The sequence below is a fragment of the Rhinopithecus roxellana genome, chromosome 8 (genome assembly GCF_007565055.1).
Source record: "Rhinopithecus roxellana isolate Shanxi Qingling chromosome 8, ASM756505v1, whole genome shotgun sequence".
NCBI lineage: Eukaryota > Metazoa > Chordata > Mammalia > Primates > Cercopithecidae > Rhinopithecus > Rhinopithecus roxellana.
In genome coordinates, this window is record NC_044556.1 from 61308225 (window position 1) to 61335776 (window position 27552).

The 27552-nt window shown below is 33.3% G+C and overlaps 1 protein-coding gene across 1 annotated transcript in view; it reads left to right on the forward strand.

Annotated features, from left to right (window-relative positions):
* KCNT2 (potassium sodium-activated channel subfamily T member 2) overlaps nucleotides 1-27552 on the forward strand; it is a 405225-nt gene that overhangs the window by 125593 nt on the left and 252080 nt on the right. The window contains exons 4-8 of the mRNA XM_030937154.1: nucleotides 2453-2501; nucleotides 5894-5953; nucleotides 16116-16190; nucleotides 17391-17474; nucleotides 20488-20582. Of these exons, the coding sequence (XP_030793014.1) occupies nucleotides 2453-2501; nucleotides 5894-5953; nucleotides 16116-16190; nucleotides 17391-17474; nucleotides 20488-20582 (363 nt within the window). The remainder of the gene's footprint in view (nucleotides 1-2452; nucleotides 2502-5893; nucleotides 5954-16115; nucleotides 16191-17390; nucleotides 17475-20487; nucleotides 20583-27552) is intronic.

Genomic DNA, 27552 nt, shown 5'->3' on the forward strand with positions numbered 1-27552 from the left:
AAAGTCAAGCAGATTTTACTAAGTCTATGTTAATTATCAAATTTCTTCGAAAATACTCACGCACTTCTGTTTAGCAACTCATTTTACAGTTTTTTTTCCAGGGATTGCTATCTACTTACCAGTATAGCTTTTTTGGCACATACTTTTTCCATTTACAAAACTGGGCATATATCCCTCTTCCTCTGACACACGTTGTTATTGTCTGATTTCTCGAATGTTACTCAGCATATGAAAGTGTTTTAAAAAGGACAGTGATACTGAATTCATAAGTTATATCTTTGCCTTTATTGGCACCATTTATCATTGATAATTGGTTGCCTAGTTTAATATATGCATGTACTTAGCAAACCATTGGGTTTATAATGGTGAGTAAAAAAGATATGTTATTTTATCTTATGGAGCTTGTAATTGTGAGGAGACAGCCATTAAAAGAACACATATACAAATACATATAAAGCTTCCACTGAGATGAGTGACAGGAAAGGTGTGATGGATGACATGGCCCAAGAGATTAGTTGACAAAGTTGATCAAGTGAAATCCTCAGAGAGGTTTTCCCTGAAACACAGAGGGCTGAGCTGAGACTTCTAGGATAAGAGGAGAGAATGTAGAAAGGGCTTGTAGAAAGAAGGAGTGTGTCCACTTGAATATGTCTGAGACTGCCAGGTCAACTGTTTTGATCTTTTTCTAACAAAAGTGCAAAGGCAATACACAATAGGGAATAGGGAAATGTGATCTAAAACACATTTTGAAAGAATCAGTGTATTTGCAACTTGGAGAAAAATGGTAGAGGGCAAAATAAGGTGCAGGTGTTATGCCCAGACCGTTTGTTCCCCGAAGAAGACCACCAGAGTCCAGAGTCAAAGCCAAGCGGCAAGGATCTTTAATGCAAGTTCGAACTTGGTCCCTCCGTTCTACAACATACAAGAGGGCCCCGAATGATGCATGTGCCCGCTTTTTATAGCCCGATGCATACAGGATATGTAAGGTTACAGAGGTACAAAGGAATTCTTTTGGTTGCGGCATTACAACTGGTAATTGGTTAATACAATTAACAGTTTTCTATTTGTTCCCACGCATTTAATAAAACTACAAACGGTTGTGACCTTATCAGGGGCTCTCTAGGTGGTGTTTCTGAGCTGTGTGTGGGGGGGGATGTGTTTGTGTTGGGCTCAGGAAGTTGGGACAAAATAGAGGACTGTGTTTGTACTGGGCCCAGGACTAAGATATGTGGCAGACACCGGTAATTAGAGCAGGGCAGAGACTTTCACAACGTTTGTCCTTACAATGTCTGGAGTCTATAGATAACCTAATCGGTTAGGTCCGGGGTCGATCTTTAACTAGGCTCAGGGCGCCACCTGGGCTGTCAGGGCGCCGCCCAGGCTGTCTGCCTGTGGACTTCATTTCTGCCTTTTAGTTTTTTTTCATTTGATCTCTTTCACAGGTTTCCCACTGGTAGGTTTTTGCAAGCATCCAGTTGTGATAAATGATATCTTAGAATAAGGTGATTGTGGTAGTAGACATGAAAAGAAGGAAGTGAATTCTGCAGATATTTGGTTGCAACGACTGAAAAGATTTGGTGTCTAGTGAGTTTAGTATTTACAGATGTAGGAGAAGAAAGTATCTAAAAGGATGCTCAAGTTTTGAGTAGCAAAATAAAGTGGGATTTGGTACCATTTACTGAGATGCGAAAAACTACCATTCACCTGATTCTCTTTGGGAAAATGTAATTATTTTCATCTTTTTCTGAATAGTGTATATTGCTGTGAGTGACTCCCATTGAAATGAACTGTGTACTAAATGATGTAGACAAAGCTAGGTTATAAATTGTGGAAAATTAGAATTAGAGGGATAGTAAGTGTCATGATGTTCTTTCCAGAGCATAAGCCTTTTTATCATCAGAAAATATATTTTTAGGGAGTAAAGATGATTACTTCTTGTCTTGCCCAATATGTTAACCCCAGTCACACTTTTTTTCATGGTATGTTAAATATTTTATAGAACTTCAAGTCTGAAATATTATTGCCTTTTATACTCTTTTACTGACTTTTTTCTGATTATTTATACTGTTGAATTTTATTACTCAAATATATGTCCTTTTAAAAATAAGAAAATCTTAGAGTTTATAGAAGACTGTTAAGTGACTTTTCAGTGTAAAATTATCCAGTAAAGGGTTTGAGGTTATTCTGCCTTCCCATAACATTCTTTCAATAATGTCACATATTTTAATTTATTAACAGTGACCAAAAATGAAATTCAGAAAGTTTTTATTGGAATAGAAATGAATATTAGCAAAAAGAAAACTAAGGCAGCAATATTTTTTCAAATGTTAATTTTGGTATTTTGTCTTTTTTATGCTAGCATTATTTTAATATTTCCAACTTTAACTGAATTTTAAAAGTGAATAGATTTTTCACACTTTAAAAAATTAACTTACTATTATTCTTTTTATAGGTCTCATATCTTTTGGGTGAACAGAAGTCTACCTTTGTGGGGCTTACAGGTTATGTATAATTTTGCTTTGTCCCTATATCTCTGGGTTTATTCATATTTCACAGAGAAGTACTATTGGAGAGCTTTTGATGTTCAAAATGAGTTTGTCTTTCTGCTTGACTAATCTTCATGCACATCTTGGACTAATATTTTCATTTTTTTCCTCTTGTTTGTCTGAGCCCTGCATTCTACCTCTTGAGGATTTCATCATGATCAGAATTAGATTTTAAAGAGCTTGTGAGAGTTTGGAGAAAACCAAAGTAAACTAGTGCTTTAAGGCTCCACAGGTTTTCCCAAACTACATTAAATACTCCTGTTATATGATTCCTTTAAAGTTAATCAAAGCCCATAACTCTGTTTACTTTTTGCCTTGTATTCTTAGTGTCTGCAATATGATAGAATATCAATAAATAATGATTTAATGAATGAACAAATGAAACAATGACTCATATCACCAATAGTGAGAGCTTAGCTCCTAAGCAATTCATCATGTAAATAAAACCAAAAGTATGCCATAGCATAAAAGGAGTCTTTAAGAAAGGCCACGAAAATATGAAAGAGCACAACATGTCTGATTTATATTGTTGAGGTGTTCCCTAGAGTCTCCGTTATTTCTTTGTTTTGTTTTGTTTTTTATTGAATTCCATGCCCAGCAAACTTTTTGTAAGTTTCTATCTCCTGTACTTCTGTTTACTTCTTACCGATCCTTTTTATTTTCTGTTGCTTTTAAAAATTACAAATTAATTGGAAGAATAGAATCACCAACATCAAAAAGAATTGGAGGTTGGAAGACACTTGAGTCTGGAGGAAAGAGAAAGACTTTAAGACTCACTGCTTAGGAGCAATCTTTAAAATACTTTATTTATTTATTTATAAAGTTGTATACGTTTATGGGGTACAAGTGCAATGTTATTACCTAGCTATTTTGCTTAGTGGTGAAGTTCAGCCTTTTACTATATCCATCACTCAAATAATGTATGTTACATTCATCAAGCAATTTCTCATCAGCCACGCCCTTTCTATGTTCTCACACTTCAATTTCTTCAGTATCTCTCATTCTACACCAATTCCACATTCCAGATTTTTAAATCATGCCTTAAAAGTCTGCATATTTGTATGTGATAATGAATTAAAATATGTGTGCATTGTGATCATAACCATGAAATCAAGTTTTTTTTTTTTTTTTGAGACAGAGTTTCGCTCTGTCACCCAAGCTGGAGTGCAGTGGCACAATCTCGGCTCACTGCAAGCTCCGTCTCCCGAGTTCACCCCATTCTACTGTCTCAGCCTCCCGAGTAGCTGGGACTACAGGTGCCCGCCACCATGCCCGGCTAATTTTTTGTATTTTTAGTAGAGATAGGATTTCACCGTGTTAACGAGGATGGTCTCGATCTCCTGACCTTGTGATCCTCCTGCCTCGGCCTCCCAAAGTGTTGGGATTACAGGCGTCAGCCACCACGCCTCGCCAAAATAAAGTTTTTACTATGTCTAAGTGTTTTTTTTTTTTTTTTTTTTTGAGACGGAGTCTCGCTCTGTCGCCCAGGCTGGAGTGCAGTGGCCGGATCTCGGCTCACTGCAAGCTCCGCCTCCCGGGTTTTATGCCATTCTCCTGCCTCAGCGTCCCGAGTAGCTGGGACTACAGGCGCCCGCCACCTCGCCCGGCTAATTTTTTGTATTTTTTAGTAGAGACAGGGTTTCACCGTGTTAGCCAGGATGGTCTCGATCTCCTGACCTCGTGATCCGCCCGTCTCGGCCTCCCAAAGTGCTGGGATTACAGGCTTGAGCCACCGCGCCCAGCCTGTCTAAGTGTTTTATAGTTTGTTAAAGTCAAGTTGTTTTTACATTGCCTTACTCTGACTTTTGTTGCAATATCATATTAATTTATAAATAACTCTGAAATTGTTGAAATGTTCATTAAAATGTAGTCTTTTAATCTCTGAACTATCCTTCAATTAAGTGCACATTTAAAATAAATTGTTTCATGAATAGCCGCATATTATCTTCAAATATATTTTGATCTACTCAAATTGCTTTTTAAAATAGTGATATTTTAAAATAACAACAGTTCTCTTTTTTAAATAGCACTTTAAGTAACATGTTAAAAATGCTCTAGAGATCATCTAATGCTATGTACTTCTACAAAAAAGCATGAGTAATTATGATTTAGAGAATTTGTGGAGAAAATGAAAGAGATTTGAGTTTTCTATCATAATAATGCCTAGTTACTGCACATACTTCTGAACATATTTTACTTACACTGCTATGCATTTTGTCTGTTTTCTTATTGTTCTCATGTTTTAATATTCTTTTAAATTCAAAGATTTTATCCCAACAGAAGAAAAAATGTAATCTCCCGGGTATCTGCCATTCTCATTCAAATAGTCTTAAATCTCAAAAATCTATAAACATATATATTTACCTGAGTCACTTTTTGTTTATATTTGCTTATTAGTTTCTATTTAGCCATCCTAAGGTTGTAGAGTATTTAACACAGAATAATTTTATTATCTTTTCTTGCTACTTTTTGTGGCATAGTAATATATTTTTGGTAGTTAGCAGTAGAGATTATGTATACAATAAAGAATATAGAAAAAAATAGAAGCATACATAGGAAGATAGGACTAACACTTCTATCCGCACAAGGGGAATTGGTTATGAAATTCATTCGGATAAAATCTGAAAGTATTTTGAAGTGCTGATATGGTCTATTTTATTTAGTATTCAGAGATGTAGTCTTTTTATTTTGTTTGACATGGGTGATAGGATTGAATATACCATTAAACTTGAAGAGTGTGTTATTTCATTTTCTGTATTTTCTGAAGAGAAATGCTGATTTTGGTACAGATGATCATGCTTCTGGGATGGAGTGGTTATCTGTGGTGGAGAGTTATGTGTGATTTTATGTATTAGAAACACACACACATAGCTGGGCATGGTGGCTCACGCCTGTAATCCCAGCACTTAGGAAGGCTGAGGTGGGTGGATTGCTTGAGCCCAGGGGCTCAAGACCAGCCCAGACAACATTGCAAGACCCCATTTCTATTTAAAAAAAATTTTTTTAAACTAAACACACACATAAAAGAACCTGTTCTTTATATATCATGTAAACTTCAGCCAGTCTGACTATTTTAATACCACCTTTACATTTTGAATAATAAATAAAAAAGGTTTATTAAGGAGTATTAGAATTTATGAAAACTAAGCTGTAGTACAGGAGACAGCAAACTCTGGCCAGCAACCTGTCATCTGTGTATAGAAGTTAAAGTGCCACCTAATAAGGCCTATTATACACCCATATATGTATACATGCACATATATTTAAATAAAGTTAGTAGTATAGTCAAGAATATATATAATTTAATTGCATTGCATTTTCTCATTAAGTTGCAATTTATCTTTCAGGTTTCAGTGGCATTGATAAGTCTGTTTGAAACAATATTACTTGGTTATCTTAGTTATAAGGTAAGTTATTTTAATTAGCAGTTTCCTACTGATAGAACACATTGGTAGTGTTTACTCAGTATTCTTTTATTTATAATTTGCACTTGAGGGTAAGGCTGACTCTTCTTGAGCCACTTTGTTTTGAGCCTCTCCAGTAGGTGATAAAAAGCTCTATTATTATGGTAATGTTTTCCTTAATGACTTACAAATGCTTTGCTAGTTCCTATGGGTTTACTTACCCATTATATGCATGCATTAGTGAGGCAAGCAAATGGAATGGTTCAGCTTTATCGTATTCAACTTTTTTTCTTTTTCTGATTTGTCAAAAAATATTGAGAAAGTAAAAACATGTCTGTTAGGAATTATTTTAATAAATTATCTTATTTTTGATAAAGCTTTGTTTGGCTAACATGATTTAACAAATATTTAATGAGCTCCTATTTAATGGAGCGCTCTATACTTCACATGATTCTCTTCTCAATGAGTTTACAATCAGGAAAAGGGGGGTTACAGCAGAACATCATACAGATAATAATAATAAAAGCAGAATATAACAGGTACTTCCAGTGAGGTCAAAGAAAGCACTGTGGGGTTTTATAGAGAGAGCTCATATCGTAGAATGAAAAGGAAACAGCAGTCCTTGAACCACAGTGATTTCAATAAGGCAAGATGAAAAGACAGTACAATAGAGATTGATAAAATTCACAAAGGCATAAAGGAAGGACTTTGCATGTAAAATTGGAGGAATAATAAATATATTTGTCTAGAATATAGGCATTGTATAGCAGCATGTATTTTTAAGTTGATGGGAGATGACTACCACAAGATTCTGTAATTGAAATTCAGTTTTAGGAATATTAGTTCAGAATCTCTATGCAGTTCAGGTCAAACTAGACATTATGGTGAAGTTCATGTGCTCAGTTAAGATATGTTGCAGTATGAAAGGAAAACTGACAGTAAGATTTTGGCTGGATGAAAAGATTTGCCCGTTTTAATGAAAGATTAATTATGAAGGTAAAAGCTAAAGAAATCATCAACTGATGGGTTGAGATAGGCGAAGAGAAGGAAATTCATAGCATTCTAATAGTTTCTGAGTTTTAATGACTGGAAATATGGTAGTAAAACTAAGAAACAGTTGTGTCAAGAAAAATGTCAGATTGGGATCCACATAGATTAAATAATGGAATTGGTTCTGGAGGTGATGAATTTCGGGTACTGGTGAACACACAGTTAAATAAGGTATGCAATTGAGAATGAAAAGCTGGAACTTTTGAGGAAGAGATTTATTAAGACTTGACAGTCATGTTCATCATTAAGACTTCTTGATAGTAAAGGAAGCCATGAGAATCTATCATGCATGGGTTAATCAACAGGGTGGAAACTAAAGCTTATGTTGATGGAGATGCTTAAATTGAGGGTTTGGGAGGAAGAACAGAACAATCAGGGAAGACAGAGAAGTTAGAAAAGTTAGCAAGTCATTGGAATGGTTGTCATAATCATTACTAATTTTTGTTAATAGCCTTTTTATCTACTCTATCAAGTGTACTCAAGGTTATGTTTTGGGGGAACTCATGTCTAGCACATCAATTTCTTTCTCACTTTTTTATTTTTTAGTTTTTGAGAAAAGGTCTCACACTGCCACCCAGGCTGGAGAGCAGTAGCACGATTATGGCTCACTGCACCTTCAGCTCCTCCTGGGCTCAAGCAATTCTCCCTACTCTCTTGACTAGCTGAGACTATAGGTGCACCCCGCCACATGGCTAATTTTTTTGTATTTTTTTGTAGAGACAGGATTTTGCCTGTTGCCCAAGCTGGTCTCAAACTCCTCAGGTCAGGTGATCCTCCCACCTCAACCTCTCAAATGGCTGGGGTTACAGGCATGAGCCACTGCATCTGTCCCTGTCTCACTTTTTTTTTTTTTTTTTTTTTTTTTTTTTTTTTTTTTTTTTTTGAGACGGAGTCTCGCTCTGTCGCCCAGGCTGGAGTGCAGTGGCCGGATCTCAGCTCACTGCAAGCTCCGCCTCCCGGGTTCACGCCATTCTCCTGCCTCAGCCTCCCGAGTAGCTGGGACTACAGGCGCCCGCCAGGTCGCCCGGCTAGTTTTTATTTTTTTTTGTATTTTTAGTAGAGACGGGGTTTCACCATGTTAGCCAGGATGGTCTCGATCTCCTGACCTCGTGATCCGCCCGTCTCGGCCTCCCAAAGTGCTGGGATTACAGGCTTGAGCCACCGCGCCCGGCCCCCTGTCTCACTTTTTAAAACATAAGAGCTTCGAAGTTAACGTTCTTCAGACTATTATTTAATTCTAGATTTAGAACAAGAAGTTTTTACAAACACACCCTTTTTTCAGGCTCACTTTTTTTTTCTTTTTAATTCTCATTATTGCCATCTTAAAAAAAAAAAAAACACCAATTTCTAAGAATGTCAGATTGATGAATAAGAAAGTATAAAAACAAAAGAATGACAGCTTTAAAAAATATAGGTGGATTAATTAAAATTTATGAGAAGACATAGGATGTTAGAAATGTCTGAGGAACAAAAAGTATTATATAAAAGCACATGTGCTGTGTCAAGTGTGAGAAGCCTGATAAAAGGATATTGAGTTTACAGATTAGGAGGTCATTTGCTATTGGCCTAGAGTAGGTCAGTTATAATGGAATACAATTGAGTGTCAAAATTGTTAAATGGAGAACGTTGTTTGACTGGGGCAGGTGCTTACTCAAAGTAGTAGGATGAAGCAAGGATGACTGCTTCATAATAAAAAAAATCTGCATTGTTTAAAAAAGAGAGAAAGTACAAGGCAGGAGTAAAATATTACAGGAAAGTTTGTAATAAGTAAGAAGTAAGTAAGCTGGAATAGAAACCTCAGGTTTAATGATTAGTTTTGGAAAGTCTCCATTCTCTTTGGAGAGTGCAGAAGGTGGAAAGTGGTGGATCAAGAAATAAATTAGAGCTAGGGAAGGGAAATGAAAGAACTTACACATGGCCACACATCCCTAAATTACCTAGAAAGTACTAAATCAATAATAAGCAATATAGATGAAGATGCTGAAGAAGGGTCTTTTAAGGGTTTATTAGTATATCTCCTTGTCAAAATACGTGCACTATAAATATGTCCTGATTGACAAATCTGGATATTGAGTAACTAGAAAAATAAAACAAAATAAAAAAATCAAATAAATTAATGTCCCAGATCTTATCTTTAATGTTCATTAATATACATGCATACATATGTACAATAAATGTTGAATGTAACATATAAATAATGGTATGCTTAAAATTTAGGCCTGCGTGTTTTGGGGTAAATTAATCCTATCCCTTCCACTAGTACAGGAGTATATACAGAACTGTAACATGGCCAAAATATTAATCTACATTTGAAGATGCATTTGCTCCAACTTCTGGATAAAATGTAATATGAAATTAAGGTTGGTGTTTTGCTAATAAAACTTTTAGCACTAATTTTAAAAGCCTTTTACAAACACGTATCAATTCAAGATAATTTTTCATCGCAATCATATGATGATGACATTTATAATCAATTATTGCTTATAATTTATAAAATTAGAGCAGAAAATTATAAGACCTAGCATGCAGAACTAGATGATATATAACATTTCCATAAACATTAATGGCTTCGATGGAGGAAATGTAGACAGCAGTTAAGTCCAGTGTGTTACAGAGAAAACAGATAGGATAAATAGGAGTTATATGACAGTAGAAGGATAGGTTGCTGTTAATTATCTTCTTTTTCCTTTTATAAATATCGTCCAATCTGGGAATCTCTTTGGTCCCTTCAACAGAGTGTTCAATAATTTTTTTAGAATGGGTAAATCAAGTAATTGGTAGTCATTTATGGTCTCTAAATAAGGCATGTTTTGGTAGCAGAATTTAAAACATACTTCTTCCTTCAAGATAGATTTTTTTTTTTTTTTTTTTTTTTTTTTTTTTTTTTTTGAGACAGGGTTCTCACTCTGTTGCTCAAGCTGGAGTGCAGTGGCATGATTGCCTCTACCTCCTAGGCAGTATAGATCTACTTGCCTCACCTTCCTGAGTGGCTTGGGACTGCAGGTGTGCACCACCACACTTGACTAATATTTGTATTTTTTTTTTTTTTTTAAGAGATGGGGTTTTGCTATGTTGCTTAGGCTGGTCTGGAACTCCTGGGCTCAAGTGATCTGGTTGCCTCCTCAGCCTCCCAAAGTGCTGGGATTATAGACATGAGCCACCATGCCTAAGTTAGATTTTTTAAAGAAAAGTAATATACAGACACACAGAAATGGATATTGTATTGCACCAGCAATTGTATCCACTGCTGATATTATTCTTTGATACTTATACTTCTGAAATAGTAATATTAATAGCAAATCCATATATAACTTCCTTGTGTTTGTTTATATATGTATATTTATAGATTATATATGCTTATGTGTATATATTAAATATTTAAAAATACACTTAATACAGCATTATATAAGCATTTTATAATTCTTGAAATTAGACATTCTAAAATAAACATAACTAAATCATTAACAACTAAAATAGTTTTAACTTTCATTGAGACTGTAGGTTTTGAAAACCAGGCTAAGTTAAAGTGAAATTAGCTAGAACTATTAAAGTACATGTTGAGTTTAGCAGATAATGAATTAGCATCCATGACATGAACTTATTTTGTCTTCTGTCATACAGAAGTGCAGGTCTGTGCTTAAATCATCATTCCATTCATGTTTATAGCTAGTTGGCAAAACAAACATGGTAATCACCCAAACCTAAAGTTCTTATTCTTTTGTTGTCATAAATACCCTCTAATTCTTTATCAACTGCTTTCAAAATAAAGTTCTATTTATGCACACACATTCATTAAATCAAAAGGAAACAAAAACAAACTCTGGCACAATTTCCAAACCTCCACACATAAAAATTCATCATACCTAGAAACTTTTTGCTAAATCTCCAATTCTTTTTTCCATAATCACATTACAAAAAGCAACAATTTTGAAAGTTTAACACCACACTGGCTTATTTCTGGAAAAGAACAAAGAATTTAGTCCAGGACTCCTGAATACCAGATACTGTTGATTCTGCTTATCTTGCCCTGAAAATGGTAAATCTAAATATTGTTGGGTTTATATGCAGAAATATAAAGTAAGACTGCCATAGTATTATTACGCTATTTTAAATTCATCCAAAGAAGACAAATTACCAAACCTTGTATTAAATATTTTAAAATACAGGTATCCTTAACATTTAAGAATAAAAAGTATTTACAAGATGGCCTAATCTGAGCTTGCAACAAATAAACTGCTATAACTAATTTAATTTTTAAAGTGCTCTTTAGGGTTGCACAGATAGTAGTTCCAAGGTTCCATATTTCTTTATGAAAAAAATAAAAGTGCGATGCATTTTAGAAAATCGCATATTTTCCTGCATTATTGTTGGTCAAAAATGATGTGTCCATGCTAAATGTAGACTAATTGGATTGAGATTTCTTTATATTTTACTGAATTCTATCAATAAGAAGAGGAACATAGAGAGGACTGGCCACTGAGAGCAGATACAGTTACTACTCAGAAACTAAAGAAGTTAGTTTTTGGAAGAAGAATAATGCTTTTTATCTCCTTCATGAAAATAAGATTAAATGAAAATGTATTTAACATAATTTTGAAAGGCATTGTGCTTGCCTTTCAATTTTATTTCTTAGTTTTCTTACATAGTGGCATTGTATGAATGCGTGCTTTTTTTCACCATACTAGCATTTATCCTTAGGTTTTTGTGATTTAGGCTTATTGGGACTCTTTCTTGGCCAATGAAACTTGTAGATCCTTTCTATATTTATGTTTCATTAGCTTTTTTTAAGAAAGATAATTTATGGATGTATCTCGTAGTTCAGAAGACAACCTGAAATCTTCGAATGAAACTCAATGCATATAACTGAAAAGAGATGCATTTATTTTTAGCAATAAATACATTGCCCCACTGTACAATTTTAGACCATGAAAATTAGTCCTCTGTGGGAAGTTCATTCATGTGTCACAAACTTACACAAACACACACATATATGCATACATGTGGTGTGAAGCAACAATCCGTGGCTGACATAATGTACCAACAGTTTTTATTTAGGAGATTCAGACTGTCGAGCACTGTGCTAGGAGTAGAGCATGCAATCCTGAAATATTCTTGTCCTGACCTTGACCTCACAGAGTTTAAAATGTTGTAATATGTTTAGTATATAAATACAAAGTGAAAAAAAATAACGTGAAATAAATTGATGGAGGATCAAGAAGCCTAATGTAGGGGGAGATCCTGCCTAGAGGGCATATGATGAAGGGGCAAGGAAAGCCTCTAAAAACTCAGATTTCAGTTGCGAGCTGAGAGGCAGGTATGAGTTAACTTGGCAAAGTGAAGTTGGAAAGAAAGGTAAAGCTTTTCCAAGCCTCTTGAAGAGTTATATGCAAAAATATACATAAGTCATGTTCTAAGCAGTGAATATACTTTATATATTACATCTATGGAAGGAATGATCTTTAAAATAAGGTTGGAGATGTCAACAAGAGAAAAATGAAATAGTATCTTCTATGATATAATCACATTTTTGTCTTTGTTGTGTAAGTGTCTGAATAGTTCTGAAAAGTAGGCGTGTTCTGGGGTGAAGGTGCAGGAGATAGGTAATAGTGCAGTAGATGAATTGGAATGGGGCAAGAATGAAGAGATGATGGCTAATTAGGCTTAACAAGTCAAAAAGTGAGAACTGAGCTGAAATAAAACCTAGAAAATCTCAAGATCTATTTACAAGTTAGTAGGTCTTATTGATAAATTATAGTATAAGTATAACTATAGTATAATGTGAAAGGAAAATTTAAAAAGTTTCTCCAGGATTTTTGGTTTGTGCTACTGGGAGATAAGTCAGGGAACAAGTCATAAGTTTTGCTTTAGACATACTATATGTAAAGTGCTTTTGAGGCATTGATGTGAAGCAGTGGGTTAAGCAGTTGATCTGAGTCAGAATCTCAAGAGATAAAATATTGATTCGGGCTATTGATACAATACTGGAAGTCATTACTTATTTCTACTTATTACTGATTATAAGTTGAAGCTGAAACATGGATGAAATTACTTAACATGGGCATATAAACAAGAACTTTTGAATACTTTCCTCCAGAAAATTTCAGTTTTCTCTGCAATTACAAGTTTGATCATTTCTACGTGATTACTTGAAGTATAAAGGTTTTAAACAATACCATTCTTTCAAATGAGATCATTTGGATCCAGTGGAAAGAAATGCAAATATTTAAGCTCCAAAAATAAAATAACTGTATCAAAGAAGGGGAAGAGTATGTATGAAATAGCTGGGAGTATCATTTACTCATTCATGATATTAATTGAGCCCCCACAAGCATTTTAAAAAATTAGTTCACTGAAATGTTACAGATGCTTGCCAAGGGGATTAGTTTTGAAGGTGTGGAGGTGTAATATTACAGCTAGGGGGACAGATGTGGGCAGAGGTATACAAGCATAAAGTAGCCTAGCTTGTTCAGCCATGGATATAAAATTCAGCATGGATGAATCTTTGGTTGAGTTCAGGATAGGGACAGAAACATCAAAAGTACAAGCCAAGCTAGTAGCCAGAGTTTAAATTGTGAAATTTCATGTAATACAGTGATGAGTTTGGATTTTATTATGTGAGCAATGGGAATTTGGCATTGTAGAAAGATTCTTCTGGCTTTAATGTGGAAGAAAAATCAGAAACAAACCCAACCTAGACAGATAATTAAATAAGAATCATAAAAGTCTAATGTGTTATAAATGGAAATGAAGAGAAGAGAGCCATAAGAGATAAAAGGCTTTTGTTTATATGAACTAAATTATACAGTGTGCCACAGTTCATACTAATTTTGCTGGGCATTAACAGAAATATTCTTTTATATCACTAGTAGAAACTGTTCCCATAACCCTCCTTTCTTGCTACTCAGATCAATCTCTTCTTGTGCACAGTCATTGACACCAAAGAAAAATGTAAAATGAAAAGTGAAAATACAATAAAGGAAGAGTAAAGCAAAGGATAACATTCTGGAAATGATGCCATGTAAAAACTGATGAAAGAAATGATATTATTAGCTACACAATTAAAAAAAAAAAACATGGCATAGCTATGACTAGTTATAACTCTTTTGTTAAATAGTCTTGATTCAGTAGTAGTAGGAAAAGACCAGTCTTTCTACACTTCTTCAAAACCATGCATCCTCTGTCTGATCCATGCTAATCAGATGACATCTCAGAGAGGTGCCATAGCTTTTCTGGTCTTTTCATTCATACAGCAAATCTCAGTTTAGTATTTAAGACATTAGGATCGATATATGCAAAAATTTAAAATTCTCCTCTAGGAAAGCTTCTCCCTGTCCTCAATTCAGACCTACATAGAACAGGGAATCATCATGGGAGGCCTATCTGCTGTTTCTACTTCCTCTCTTATTTAATGCCCTTTAAGGCTAAGGAAGAAGAGGGAGTGAAGTGCAGTCAGTTTCTGGGTTGAAGTTGCCTGACTGGCACAGTTATTGTCTGATGTTTGGTTGTTCTGCATGTCAGACACAAGCTCTGGCTCTTTCTCCCATGTAAAACTTCTGTGGCCTATCTGGGGCCTTTGAATTTCCTGGAGCCCTCAGTGTGTCAGGCTAGCCACTAGGGCTCTGACACAGACCTTGGACTTCTCAGATCCGCCATCTGTTGAAGTCCCATTTCACCTTCAGCTACACAGTCTTATTGAGTGTAAACCATTTTTAAATAACCATAGGTTCCATTCTTTAGAGTCTATATCTGGTTCCCAGAAAATAGGCACTTTTGCCTTAAAATTGAAGGAGGTGTAATATTACAGCTAGGGGGACAGATGTGGGCAGAGGTATACAAGCATAAAGTAGCCTAGCTTGTTCAGCCATGGATATAAAATTCGTGTCCTGCTCTTACCCAGTCATCTTTTTCTTTGACTTCTTCATTTTAAAAAGTTTTGGGCAGTAGCCAAATACAGTCTCCATGTTGGAGCCAAGCTAAGAGGTTTGGTTTCCTACAGCCCTTTTCACTTAACTTGAGGTGATAAGATGCACCACAGCACCTGTAGTATCTCTATAAGGAGGCATTCTCACTGCTTCCCTTTCTTCTAACTTCCCACTCCTTTACTGTTTTTATGTAGCCTGGATGAGAGTGATAAACTATGCTCACGAAACCTATTACTTAATTTCTTAGTACATAGAAACAATAGCTGCTCTAGAACTTTGCTTTGGGATGTGCAAGTATGTTCCATCAATGTAGTCTTAAGCCTTTGGGGCCTTAAGGAAAATTAAGAAAAAGAGTCCCAATTTTATAGTCAGTGTTATAACGGATAATTGGAGATTACAGGGATAGCAGATTTCAAATTGCCTTTCTAATACACAGATCTCTTCATAGAAGAATAAACTGCTTTAGAAAAGTCTGTGCTCATTATCATCAGACACCAATCAAGAAAGTTTCAGTGGTGACCTATTAATGTTAGGGTCACTTTCACGGACATGTATTTTGTGCATAATATCAGGGTCAGCACAGGGTTCCACAACCAGAAGCTCTTCATGATTAGTTCAATGTTCTAATGTTACCTTCTTGACATTATTAATTTCTTATTAGGAGGCCTTATATTTTTCATTTTGCACTGGGTCCTGCAAATTATGTACTCAGTCCTGATTAATATGTTTGTATTATGAGGGTAGGGAGATTAGTCTAAATGATTGAAAAAGACTTTCCTTTAAATTGTATTAATGTGAAAGCAATTTTAATACCAATGATTGTTAACAAGGGTATGTTTCACAAACTAATATACTTGATGGTTAGTGAATATCATTATTTTAGTAAGTAAAACTTCATATTGTCACTTTTTAATTGACTCTGTAGGTTTTGTTAGTGTGTTTTATTTTTACTAGTACGTTTTCTTCCATGACACATTACTTGATAAAAAATGTTATGTGCAATATTCATGGTAGAGCACAATTACACTAAGAAAAATAATCTCTGAAAGTCATTGCTACATCTCTATACAATATTCAGTATTCTGTTAATGGAAGCATATTTATTTCTAGAGAAATTCTAAGTGCTGTCTTTTTCCCCCATTAATAAGATGCAGTATAATTGACTTTCATTTTTATTCATTCTTTCTTGGAAGGGAAACATCTGGGAACAGATTTTACGAATACCCTTCATCTTGGAAATAATTAATGCGGTTCCCTTCATTATCTCAGTAAGTCCTGAAAGAACCTTAAAAAACACTTTTTGTAATTAGACTTAAGTAAAATCTTTAAATCTAGATACTGTTAAATAATATGGTAGCTAAGATAAATGGATTTAGACTTTGGTTAGAATCATGATACTAAGCAACAAGATAAAATTGACTGGATAACTGCATTGTGTAACTAAATGGAAACTAATGATTTAGTACAATAGCAAAGTAAAATATTTTAAAGAGCTATATGCTCTGGGGATGCCATTTGACAAATGTCATTATTATTTAAAATTACTAGAAATTACTTATCCACTTATTGTTTATATTGTGGATTTTTAAAAAAATAAGCCAATTGGAAACATATTTACAAAAGTTTCTAATATGTTGAAAATATTTATCTGTGGTTTAACCACAAGATTTATTAAGTCCAATTCTCTTTTTAGTGAGGAGATTGCCAAAAGTCAGACACCCAACATTTTACTTCTTTTCAAAGTGCTGTGTGTTATCAGTTCCATGATGATCCTATTCAACTACAGTCCCATAAATATGTAACTCAACACTTTCCTGTTGCAAAATTATATTTTAATCACAATTTAATAAAGTTGTAGTAATGTCTGTTGGGATTATACTTTGTAACACTTTATTTGAATTTTATTTGGAAGATTTTGAAAATAAGTAGAGATTACCTGGAGCTGTTGCTGTCTTCTGATAATTATTTTAATTTGAGTGATTTATCTAGAGAAGCAACTGGAACTAGATTAAATGACAGGTTAACTAAATATAATTCTAATTAAACATAGCTCCCCAACGTCACTTAAAGTGGTTTAACATAAAGAGAGTAAGAGGCAATATTGTAAAAAGAGAGTACCTTCCCTCTTTGTTCTTACTTAATACCTCAAGTTACAGAGAAAAGAAAGCCAATGTCTATTACAAACCACCACACTAAAAGATTTAATGATAGAATTAGCATAGATATCTGCCATCTGGTGAGAGCGTATTATTTTCTTTTTGCTTCTGCAATAATTTCCCTAAGAAAGATTTAGACAATGAATGAAAGAACATATCAATTTCTTGCATTTTATTAATAGTGAGTTTACATTATTTGTCATGTTTTAAATTATTACACTTTCTTTAATAACATTTTTTCTATTTCTTTTCAGTCTGCTGGGTATGATTTATTGCTTTGAGATAAAAGTCTAGTTTCGGTTTGTTTTCCAGATATTCTGGCCTTCCTTAAGGAATCTATTTGTCCCAGTCTTTCTGAACTGTTGGCTTGCCAAACATGCCTTGGAAAATATGATTGTAAGTATAGAAGTGAAGTGCAAATATGAAAAGATTTTTAAACGATTTCTTATTTTCAATGTTTAGACTAAACAGAAAGACATAATTTAGGATCTAGTCTTGAACTTTCTTATTCTGCATTTTCCCATAACGTACAACTCATACTATTGGAATTAATTAAGCTGTAATTACATTTTCAAGTGTTTCATTTTTAAACATATTTTAAATGAATTTAGGGTCATAGTCAATTGTTTCATTTAAATGTTTTTTTTAAATGAGTCATTTTGGTAAAATACTATTAAATAATTAAAGAGATACATAGTATAAATTTGTGGGTTAACAGACCTTAAATGAACAGTCTGCTGTATCTTAATCAGAAGGAAAACTTGTAAAATGTCCATATTGCCAAGTTACTACCTTTGTAAGGCCCTATGACTGGTAAACAAAAATGGTTCAGAATTTCTCAATATCACTAGAAACCTTATTGGTTTTTGGACTGGTTCAGCCACTTAGCCAATCTTCAGAGTACAAATTTCCTTCCCTCCCAAGGCAGTTTTTTGATGCATAATGGGACTCCTGGCTTTTGAGGGCTCATTTAAGTGATTTTGTCAAACTGCTCTTAATTGTAGGTAGTCTCATATTCAGTGAACATCTGTGGGGCTTCCTAAGATTCCATGTGGGAGCCAGAAGTCCCTCATTTAGAGTCATCCTTCTGGATTTGCTTGAGCAGGGTTGTGAGTGGGACATTAGGGGAAAAGGAAGCAAGAGGTAGAATAAAAGATGGAGAACTCAGAGCTGTGCCACAGTTGCATTTTGCCCAAGGCTGACTCTGCTTGGCGGCATGGTTTATAACTATGACCAAAACATTTTTACCACAGGCTTTAGTACTTCAAAGCTAGCTGTAAGGCATTGCCATTGAGTCATTCATACCACAAATGTTAATACATGTTCACTATACGCTGAACAATGTGATAGACAAATGATCTGACTTCTTTGCTATTCTCTTTATCTGCAAAGAAAAGCACCTACAAGTTTGCTGTGATGATCAAATGAAATTATATATACATATATATACACAAAATGTACACACATACATATGTATAATATGTGTGTATAGTATTTTATCTGGCACAACAAAGTAAGGGCTCAATATTATTAATTTTACTGCTTTGAAAATTATACTGGTCTGGAGGCAAACTTATTTTCCATTAAATGGGTTTTAAACAGAGATTATGACTACAGTTTTGGCCAAAGGAATATTTGGATAACATTTTAGTATTCACAACTCGATGAATGTTTCTAAACATTTATATCGAGTAACCACTGGAGTCTTATGAAAGTACATGGCCAAAGGGTGGGAGAGTGTGGCCTGTGAAATGATTTGCAGAAACATTGGGCTGTCATAATTGTCCCAATGAAATACTGTTTGACTAAATATAGATTGCCTAAATTGCTAATGAATAAAAATACATCAGAAAAAAGTAAACTTATTTATTAATTTCTGTGTTATTAGTTATTGGAAAAAATAACTCAAACAAGACAGGATACATTAGACAAATATTGACAGTAAAAAAGTCTGTTTTGCATTATTAATTTAAGATTCATTTTCCATTTTATTTCCATATCTCTTCTTGCCAGATGCTCAACTTGTATTTACTTTTCTGTTCATTAATACCTCTGCCATTAGAAACTAAACGGTGAGAGGTGAAATCCAAATCAGTCAGCTTAGTTATTTGTTTTCAAAACAGTTCTGTTTAAATAAGTGGTAGACACATTAGTGGTAGACAAATAATGACTCATTGAAATATTTTTATTGGTGAAGTTAGTTATCTCGTGCTGTACTGATTTAAGCCTAAGCGTTTATTATTTTAAAATTGAGATAAAAATGATACAAATTACAAAAATCCAGCAATCTACTGCATAGACTAAACACTAGTAATAATTTATATCCTTCAAATATTTTCTATGCAAAAATATGCACACATATCATACATGGAATAATGATGTATGTTTGATTGTGTAATTGGAATTTTTTGTCATATACTGGTATGTAGTGGACTAGTTCTTATGTTATTAAAATTTCTCCTTCAAATCAGTTTTAATGGATTTGGCTAAATTTACGTAGCTATCAATTTATGTAACAATTTTTGTATTACATATTTATGTTATTTTAACATTTATGAACATTCATTATTTTATTTACTAAGTATTATAATTTTGTAACAAAGATGAACATAAATATTGGTGCCCATCTCTTATGACTTTCATGTGGTTAAGTTTTCAAAATTATATTTTTGAGTAAATACTTAATGATTTAATGCTTGAAATGGATAGGATGTATTTCTGAGTTTTGACTTATATTACCAAATTGCCTTCTAGAAATTTATAACAAAGTACCTGAGGGGTAGTGCATGTGAGTGTTCACTTTTGTACATTAAACAACACTAAAAATTATTTTTACTGTTTGCTATTGGAAAGATAAAATATAGTATATCTTGAATTGACATTTATCATAATGCTAAAGAAATTAAACTTAGAGAAAAATTGTTTATTGTCTTTTTCATTTTTTTTTTCTTTTCAAGATAATCTATCTGGGCTAATTGATGTTAATTTTCCTGATAATGAGCTTTGTTTGTAGTTTCACTCATCTATTCCCTCTTCCTTAATTAAACATACTATTTTCTGATCTTTTGAAATTAGGATTTTCCATAAGAGGTCAAGCTTAACATGTAGGGGTTTGGGGGAGTAAGTGCAACACCTGTTCAGATGTCTGTAATGCAAGTAAACTGAAATTCAGTGCTTTGGTAGTCTTCCTATACCAATATCTTTGTACTATGCAAGCTTGAGTAAGTTACATTTAGATCTAAGCAAAAATGGAAATATGCTAATATTTCTGTTTGAAATACATGCATTGATTATGTATATATGTTTGCGTACAGGAGAGTTGACATGAAATGTATTCTAGTAAATGTAATGAAACTCATGCATATTCAGTATTTATCAAAATTTACAACTTTTTTCTTTATTATTTTAGAATGATCTACACAGAGCAATTCAGCGAACACAGTCTGCAATGTTTAATCAAGTTTTGATTTTAATATCTACATTACTATGCCTTATCTTCACCTGGTAAGATTGTACATATCAGAATTTGTGTTATGTTTCATTTACTTATAGTTTCTAAAGGAAACCGTATTATAAACTACTTTCATTAATAGCTGTCAATAAATAAATACATAAATATTCACCAAAAAATGTAACAGATCGCCTGCAGAAGTAAAAGCAACACTCTTTGTTCAGTCTTACCAAACAAGAAAGCACATACATCATTGCTATTGATACTCTGCAACTGATACATACTGCAACTCTGACATTTTACCAACTGCTGTAAACAGCCAAACTATGAGAATTTATGTTGCATGCCATAGTTGTCAAACAAGAATTTTTCCTTCAAACTACTGAAATAGAAGTGCCCTCATCTTTCTACATTCTTCAAAGCAGAAACACTGTTGAAAAAACTGTCCTTACCAATCACTGCTTCTGCCTCTGCCTTCTCTGCATGAGTTTTAGTGTGCATTCAGGCAGAAAGCCAGGGCAGATTTATGGCCAGTGCAAGGCAAAACATGGCACTTCATTATAAAAACATATAAAATATGCTTTATTATAAAAACAATAATTTCCCTTTCTGGAAGTTCACACTCTGACAATTATAGAGTTATCCAATGTGAAATGTGACACTGGACATGGATTCATGCAGATCCTTAATGAGAGAAAAAACGTGAACATCAAAAAATGAGGTAGAATATTATGTTTGTGTTGCAGGAATCATAGATATGTGTAATTGTGCTGTGACCTGGATCTGACCCTACTGAGAAAGAGGAAAAGCTAATTAGGAAGTACTAAAAAAGGAAAAATGCACACATACACTAGTACAACCGAGCTAGGTATAAATATAGCTATACATGTAGGCATGTAAATATAGATATATAGGTATGACAAGTTTTTGTATCAATGGTATGTGGTTAGTAACTCTATGAAATGGTTTTCAAATATGTTTTATTGCATACTTTTATCATTTAAAGACAGCAGACCTGTTTTAGCATACTTAATGCCTTTAAATATAAAATAGCCTCTAAAATTGATATAGCCATCTTATCACCCAGTGTCTTTTTACCCTTCACAAACTGTTTTATGATTCGCCTAATAATTACCTAACTACATTAATATGAAAAATTAATTGCAATTATTTTCCTTCTAAAGTCACTAAAAATTCTGAATTTCAATGTAATAACATTATTTGGGCAACTTAGGAGTTTTCTCATCTAACCTAAGGGAAAGTACTTACAAATTTTAAAACAATTATGTTTGTATGGTATGCATATGCTAATTTTTCAATTGTTGGAAAATTAAAAATACTAAAATTAATGATCACCAAATATAATGTGGGAGTCTCTTAAAGTAAATTTAGACAAAGGATCATTGAGATGTTAATGTGATAAAAAGGAAAATTTTTACATGATGACATTTAGCAGTACTTTTGTTCTGGAGGCATCTTCATCACAATTAATCTTCATCTGCAGTGGGCTTTCTATGCGCTCCTACTTTCTGCCTAGTGCTTCTTTTTTTGGGGTAGTCTAGGTGGCACCTGGACATATTTCACCATTTTCTTGTGCCAAAGGATGCCACAGTGCTAGAGAAAGGGTTATTCATTATTTATATGAAATTTCCACTATATAATATATTCATTATTGAAATTATTTCCATTTCATTGTTTTATTTGGTATAATAGTTGTTGTTTTGTGTATGTCTTGTGTGTGTGTGTTTTAGTTTTAAATAATTAAGTAGTGGTTTTGAGATATTATCTAATATTACAACTGTCATCAGTATGTGGATATGTCTCTTAATGTGCAATGATTATGTAACATTAAGTTTAACTATATACAATTTTATTGCTTTTAATCACATGTATCATAATATGTTCTTAAATTATAATAACTCAAATGGATAAACTGAGGTTTGATTTCTTTGTGTATTCTTCTCTGCATTACAAGCAAACGTCTTCATAACTTATGATCATCATCATAAGATTGAATACGTTTTGTTCAAGTTCAACATCAAAGGTATAATTACCAAGAAACATAAAAACAATGTTATATATTAGTTATATCTTGGTCATAGTATATCATGTAGGCTGTTTTAACAAAGTGTCACAACCACACACAACGTAAAATAGAAATATCCACAAAAATACAGCAACTTAAACAAACAGAAATGTCTAGGCAGTCCGTCTAAGACTGTTTCCCCAGCTTGACACTGCTAGGGAATAATTTTCCTTATATCTTGTTCTGTGGTTCAAGATGGCTGCCCTGTTCTTGCAAGTACATCCTAAGTCCAGCCTGTAGTTAGGAAAGTAAGACACAACTTGTACTTTAGGCTACAATTTGGTTATATATCCACATATGGCTGAAAGGGGCCCTGCGAAAGTGTTGTCTAGCTGGGTAGTAGTATATCTAACTGAATACTGTACTATCACACAAAAAAGAAAAAACAGCTGGAGACTGAAATAAAAAGAAGTCTCTTGGTACTAAGTGATAAAAGTCTACATGTACATTAGTTGTTTAAAACTTAGGGTTATCCTAGCTTGGAGCCCTTGAACAACTTTTTACATATCATTAAATAAGGATACTAATCATACTTTTAAGGTTGTTTTGAAGTGAGGATTAAATTAGATATAAAGTATTAAGTATATGGCATGGCATATAATGTGACTACTTCAAAAGTTTTAGTTTTTTTCAATTTCAAATGCCTTCTTTATAAAAGATGATTAAATTCTCACGTGAATCCACAAAAACTAAATTGCTTAAAAATATCTAAACATAGTATGTATCCTTTTAATAAAGCTATAAGAGGGAACCACTATGCCTAAAATATATTAACAGGAAATATAAGAAAACATCTTTCGCCACTGTATTCAAGTTTTCAGTATTTCCTACCTATTTCTAATACTTGAGTCTCTCATTATCTCCACTAGGTTGAAGATAATGGTAGCATTGCTCTCTTGGTACATTTAATGCTTTCAATTACACACAGCATTGCGATATGCCCATGGCTCTAGTTTTACTTCATTTAGAGTACTTTTATATTTTGATCTTAGTGTAACATGACAGGTAAAAACCAGGGGCATGGTAAATAGGGGAATAATTTTAGGCCACAGAGAGGGGAGTAACTGTTCTGTAAAGATAAAAGTAAACTATTTTTGGACTATTTAGAAATTTTTCTCATGTAAATAGATTCCATCATTTATTTTATCACTTCTGAATATTGAACCATAGGACATGTCAGAAATTAACATTGCCAAATCAGAACTTTTAATATGTGCCTTGTAATTTGAGCCTGAAATATTTGGATAAATTGGCTATATTATTCAGGAATCTCACAGTCTTAAAATTACCTGTTTTGGAAAGCTGTTACATGGTTTTTTTAAAAAAAATCTTCCCTTCACCATTGCAAAGAACTGTCATTACGCATCTGTCTACAAGAGGCACATGTTTAGTGCCAAACCGAAATAAATATTAAGCTGCTGTGCTGACCCACTCTCTACGGGAAATGTGCTCAGAATTGTTTTTTTCTGTCATTGTAATGGAATTGGACTAATCTGTCCACATATTGGCAGTGTATCCCTCTTCATCAATAACACACACTTCCAAGACAGCTGGGAATTGTGATTCATTCTGTGTCTCTAAAACAAAGCAGAGTAAACTGGAACATCCGGGAATTAAATGCATGACTTTAGCTTAATTATCAACATATTGTAACCAATAATAAGCACTATCATTTATAATGAATTTGGTGTTTCTAATTTTACACTGATAGATTTATTTTGCAACTACTTTACTTCAAACTTTAGTATTTTTAAATTTACATGTGCTTATATATTTTCATATTATTTCATGGGATTCTAACATAAGGAACTATATTATGTTAATTGATTTCCTGTTTTAGTTCAATAGTATAATTTCCTGTTTTAGTTCAATGTCATAGTAATAATTGAATCAATTCACCTTCTCAGTCTTATTTCAAGACAAACTAAACTAATTTATTGCTTAAAACTATGATCATGTTAAACATGATTAACATGCTTAATTCAAAAGTACTTAGAATTTTCCTATGCATTGATTAAAACCTATTTAAACACTGGATGCTTAAGTTCTTGAACTCTATTTACTGGTTGAAGTCTAAAGGCAAGTAGCTACTTGGGAAGTGGACAGTGAGAAGATAATTGCTGTAGTTTGGATGAAGAATTACGACATGGTCTAATGGTGTTAATTGCCACTCTCATGATATTAGATTCCTAGTTTTTTGTTTTTTTGTTTTCACATTAGTTTTTCTTACGTTATAAATGAATTACTGAAAGTGCTTTTGTCTGAAGATCTGGCAATTGACTAACAACTTTCTTCCTTATTCTTCCTGCTATGGTTTAAATTTTCATAATGGTTATGTACAATTTTTGAAAACAAAATAAGACAAAATCACAATAAGTGAGAAATGTAAAAGGAAGAATAAATTTTATACAAAATGTAAAATATAATTATATGTAACATTCAATATAATCTGCATAATTAATCCTTATTCAAATGAGTCTCATATTAAGTTCTACTTCCCCATTTTCTCCTACTCAGCATTGAAGTCTCAACTTTTAGATTTTAGCTTCTCTATAACACTTTCTTGTAGTCTGTCTAAATTATGGGATGTGGTCAAGGTTTATGCTTCTTCAGCATTCTAAAAACTGTGAAATATATAATGGTTCTTTAATTATCAGTGTTTCTTCTAGACTTTTATAATTCATAAGAGCTCAAATTTGCCTTAATTCAAAGACTCAATTTGCCTTTCTTACCATTTTATGCCCAGTGTCTCTTATGGTAGTTGGAAAATAGTAGATATTTAACCAATATTTGCAGTTGATAGAAAATAACATTCTGGAATAACAATACCCTTATCAAGTGGAAATACTTAAATATATTATAAGTTAAGCATTTCAAACCATATATTTTAAGAACGTTGTTTTAAAACTGTTATTTTCAGTTAAGTTTTGTGTGAGATCATAAGAAGGACTTTTTACAGTTATAAGCCAGAGTGTAAGTCTGTGAAAATGACTTCTGACCAAAAGATATGACTGAGTAGCAAAACTTTTGCAACTTTTTAATTTAAAAAATACCCTTGGATATAATTTTTATAAATTATACACACATACCTTATAATTTTGGCCAATTTTGTCTTCATATAACCCCCAAATTTATGCCTTGAACAATTTCCCTTTTTTGCTTTTTGTAGAATTTGTGAGAGCAGAACAATGCAATAAAATTACTGAAACTGTTAGAGAGCAAATGGGCTTGCTGCCTGATGCACAGAGAAGACAATAACTATGGCACTTGCTTTTGAGAAAAGAAGGCTTTATTGCAAAATTGGCCATGAAACAGAGAGACAGGTTCAAATCAGTTTTCCTGATTTTGGTCCTGAAGCAAGTTTTAAGGGGTTAGAGGGCAGCAGAAAGGATTTAGGAATGTTTACTTGACAGAGTTTGATTAGAGGGCTTCAGATGTGGTCATTTACAGTAAGCCATGTTGAGGCAAAGTGTAGCCCTGCATCTTCCAAGTCAAGGAATCCCTCACTTCTGAAAGTTTTCAGCATTCAGATTCTAATTTTGTCCCAGTCTTTTGGTTCCAGATATTGTTAGAGGTCAAAGCTTTTTCTAGGGCACATGCCCTGACTATATGACTTACAGTTTTTGGCTCTGTTTTACCTGAAAGATAACTTGACATTTTGTTATATCAACAGAGCAGGCCCAGTTTGAGCTGGTGCCATGGTTACAGAACTAGCAACTGTATGGAGCATAAAAACAAATTGGCTAAATACTCACAGCATTATCATAAGTGCCATCATGTTTTTCTCTTCCCATTATTGTTTAGTATTTTTAACTTTTTTTCTGTTTATTTCTTTGATTTTGTTTTCTTGAAATTTCTATTTTACTTTTGTCTGATCTGAATCCTGATCCTCTCCTGAAAATCTGTTAATCTTCTATTATTTTGAAATAAAGAAAAATCCATGTTTATACATTAGGATGCAGGGTAGGGCATGGTCAGCTTTTATAAATTATTAAATGGCAAAGTATATTGACCCCGAATTTATGGCTAATGACATGATTTACTAATATCTTTTGCATAGACACAAAGATAGTGCTCAGGAGAGTGAGACATTTCTTTTAACAATAGAAAAACTGGTTTTATCATTATCTCAAAAAAAATTCCCTAGAAAATGTAAAATCCAACATCTCAAATGATGATATGTTTCATGGGACTCTTAGCTATTAGGTATACAATCTATGGGAAATGGAAATGATTATTTGGGACAATTTAATTGGTATTCACTCAATAAATACCAAAATGCAAGTTGTGGGCTGATTTGAATGCTAATGTTTGAATTACAGGCATGGTTGAAAGTGTTAGATGCTTTCAGCACAGAATGCCATTGCTAATTAAGTTTTTCCAGTAACTGCACAGCAATGAGATTCATAGGGAGTATATGGGATATTAAACATTATTTATTCCTGCCTTGTGACTATTTTTCTCTGATAACATTTTGTTGTACAAATTGACATTTGCCAGGTGGTAAAAAAGTTTGCAGTCTCAATATTTCCTTTCATTCAAATTAATGTTTTCCTTATAAACCATGCCAAAGCTTGAAAAATTTGTACTGCCAAATGTATAGTTAACATTTCAGAAAAACCTCATTTTAAGAAGCACAGAATAAATAATTTGCAATTAATATGCCTTTGTGATTATATACAGGGCCTATTTAAGTAAGCAAATTAATTATGACTTATAGGTATTTTGAGAAGGTAACATAAGAGTTTGTATTCAACTTCTTAATTAAATTTTATTTTAGAATTTTGTAACAACAAAATTATTTTGTATGGGTTTGTGTCAAAGATAACACTTAAGAATGTTTTGTAAAGAAGCAAACTCCACAGTAGATTCTTAACTCAAATCCAACATTCTTCATGAGATTATCTTGAAATATTTTAAAAAATAAACTCACTTTT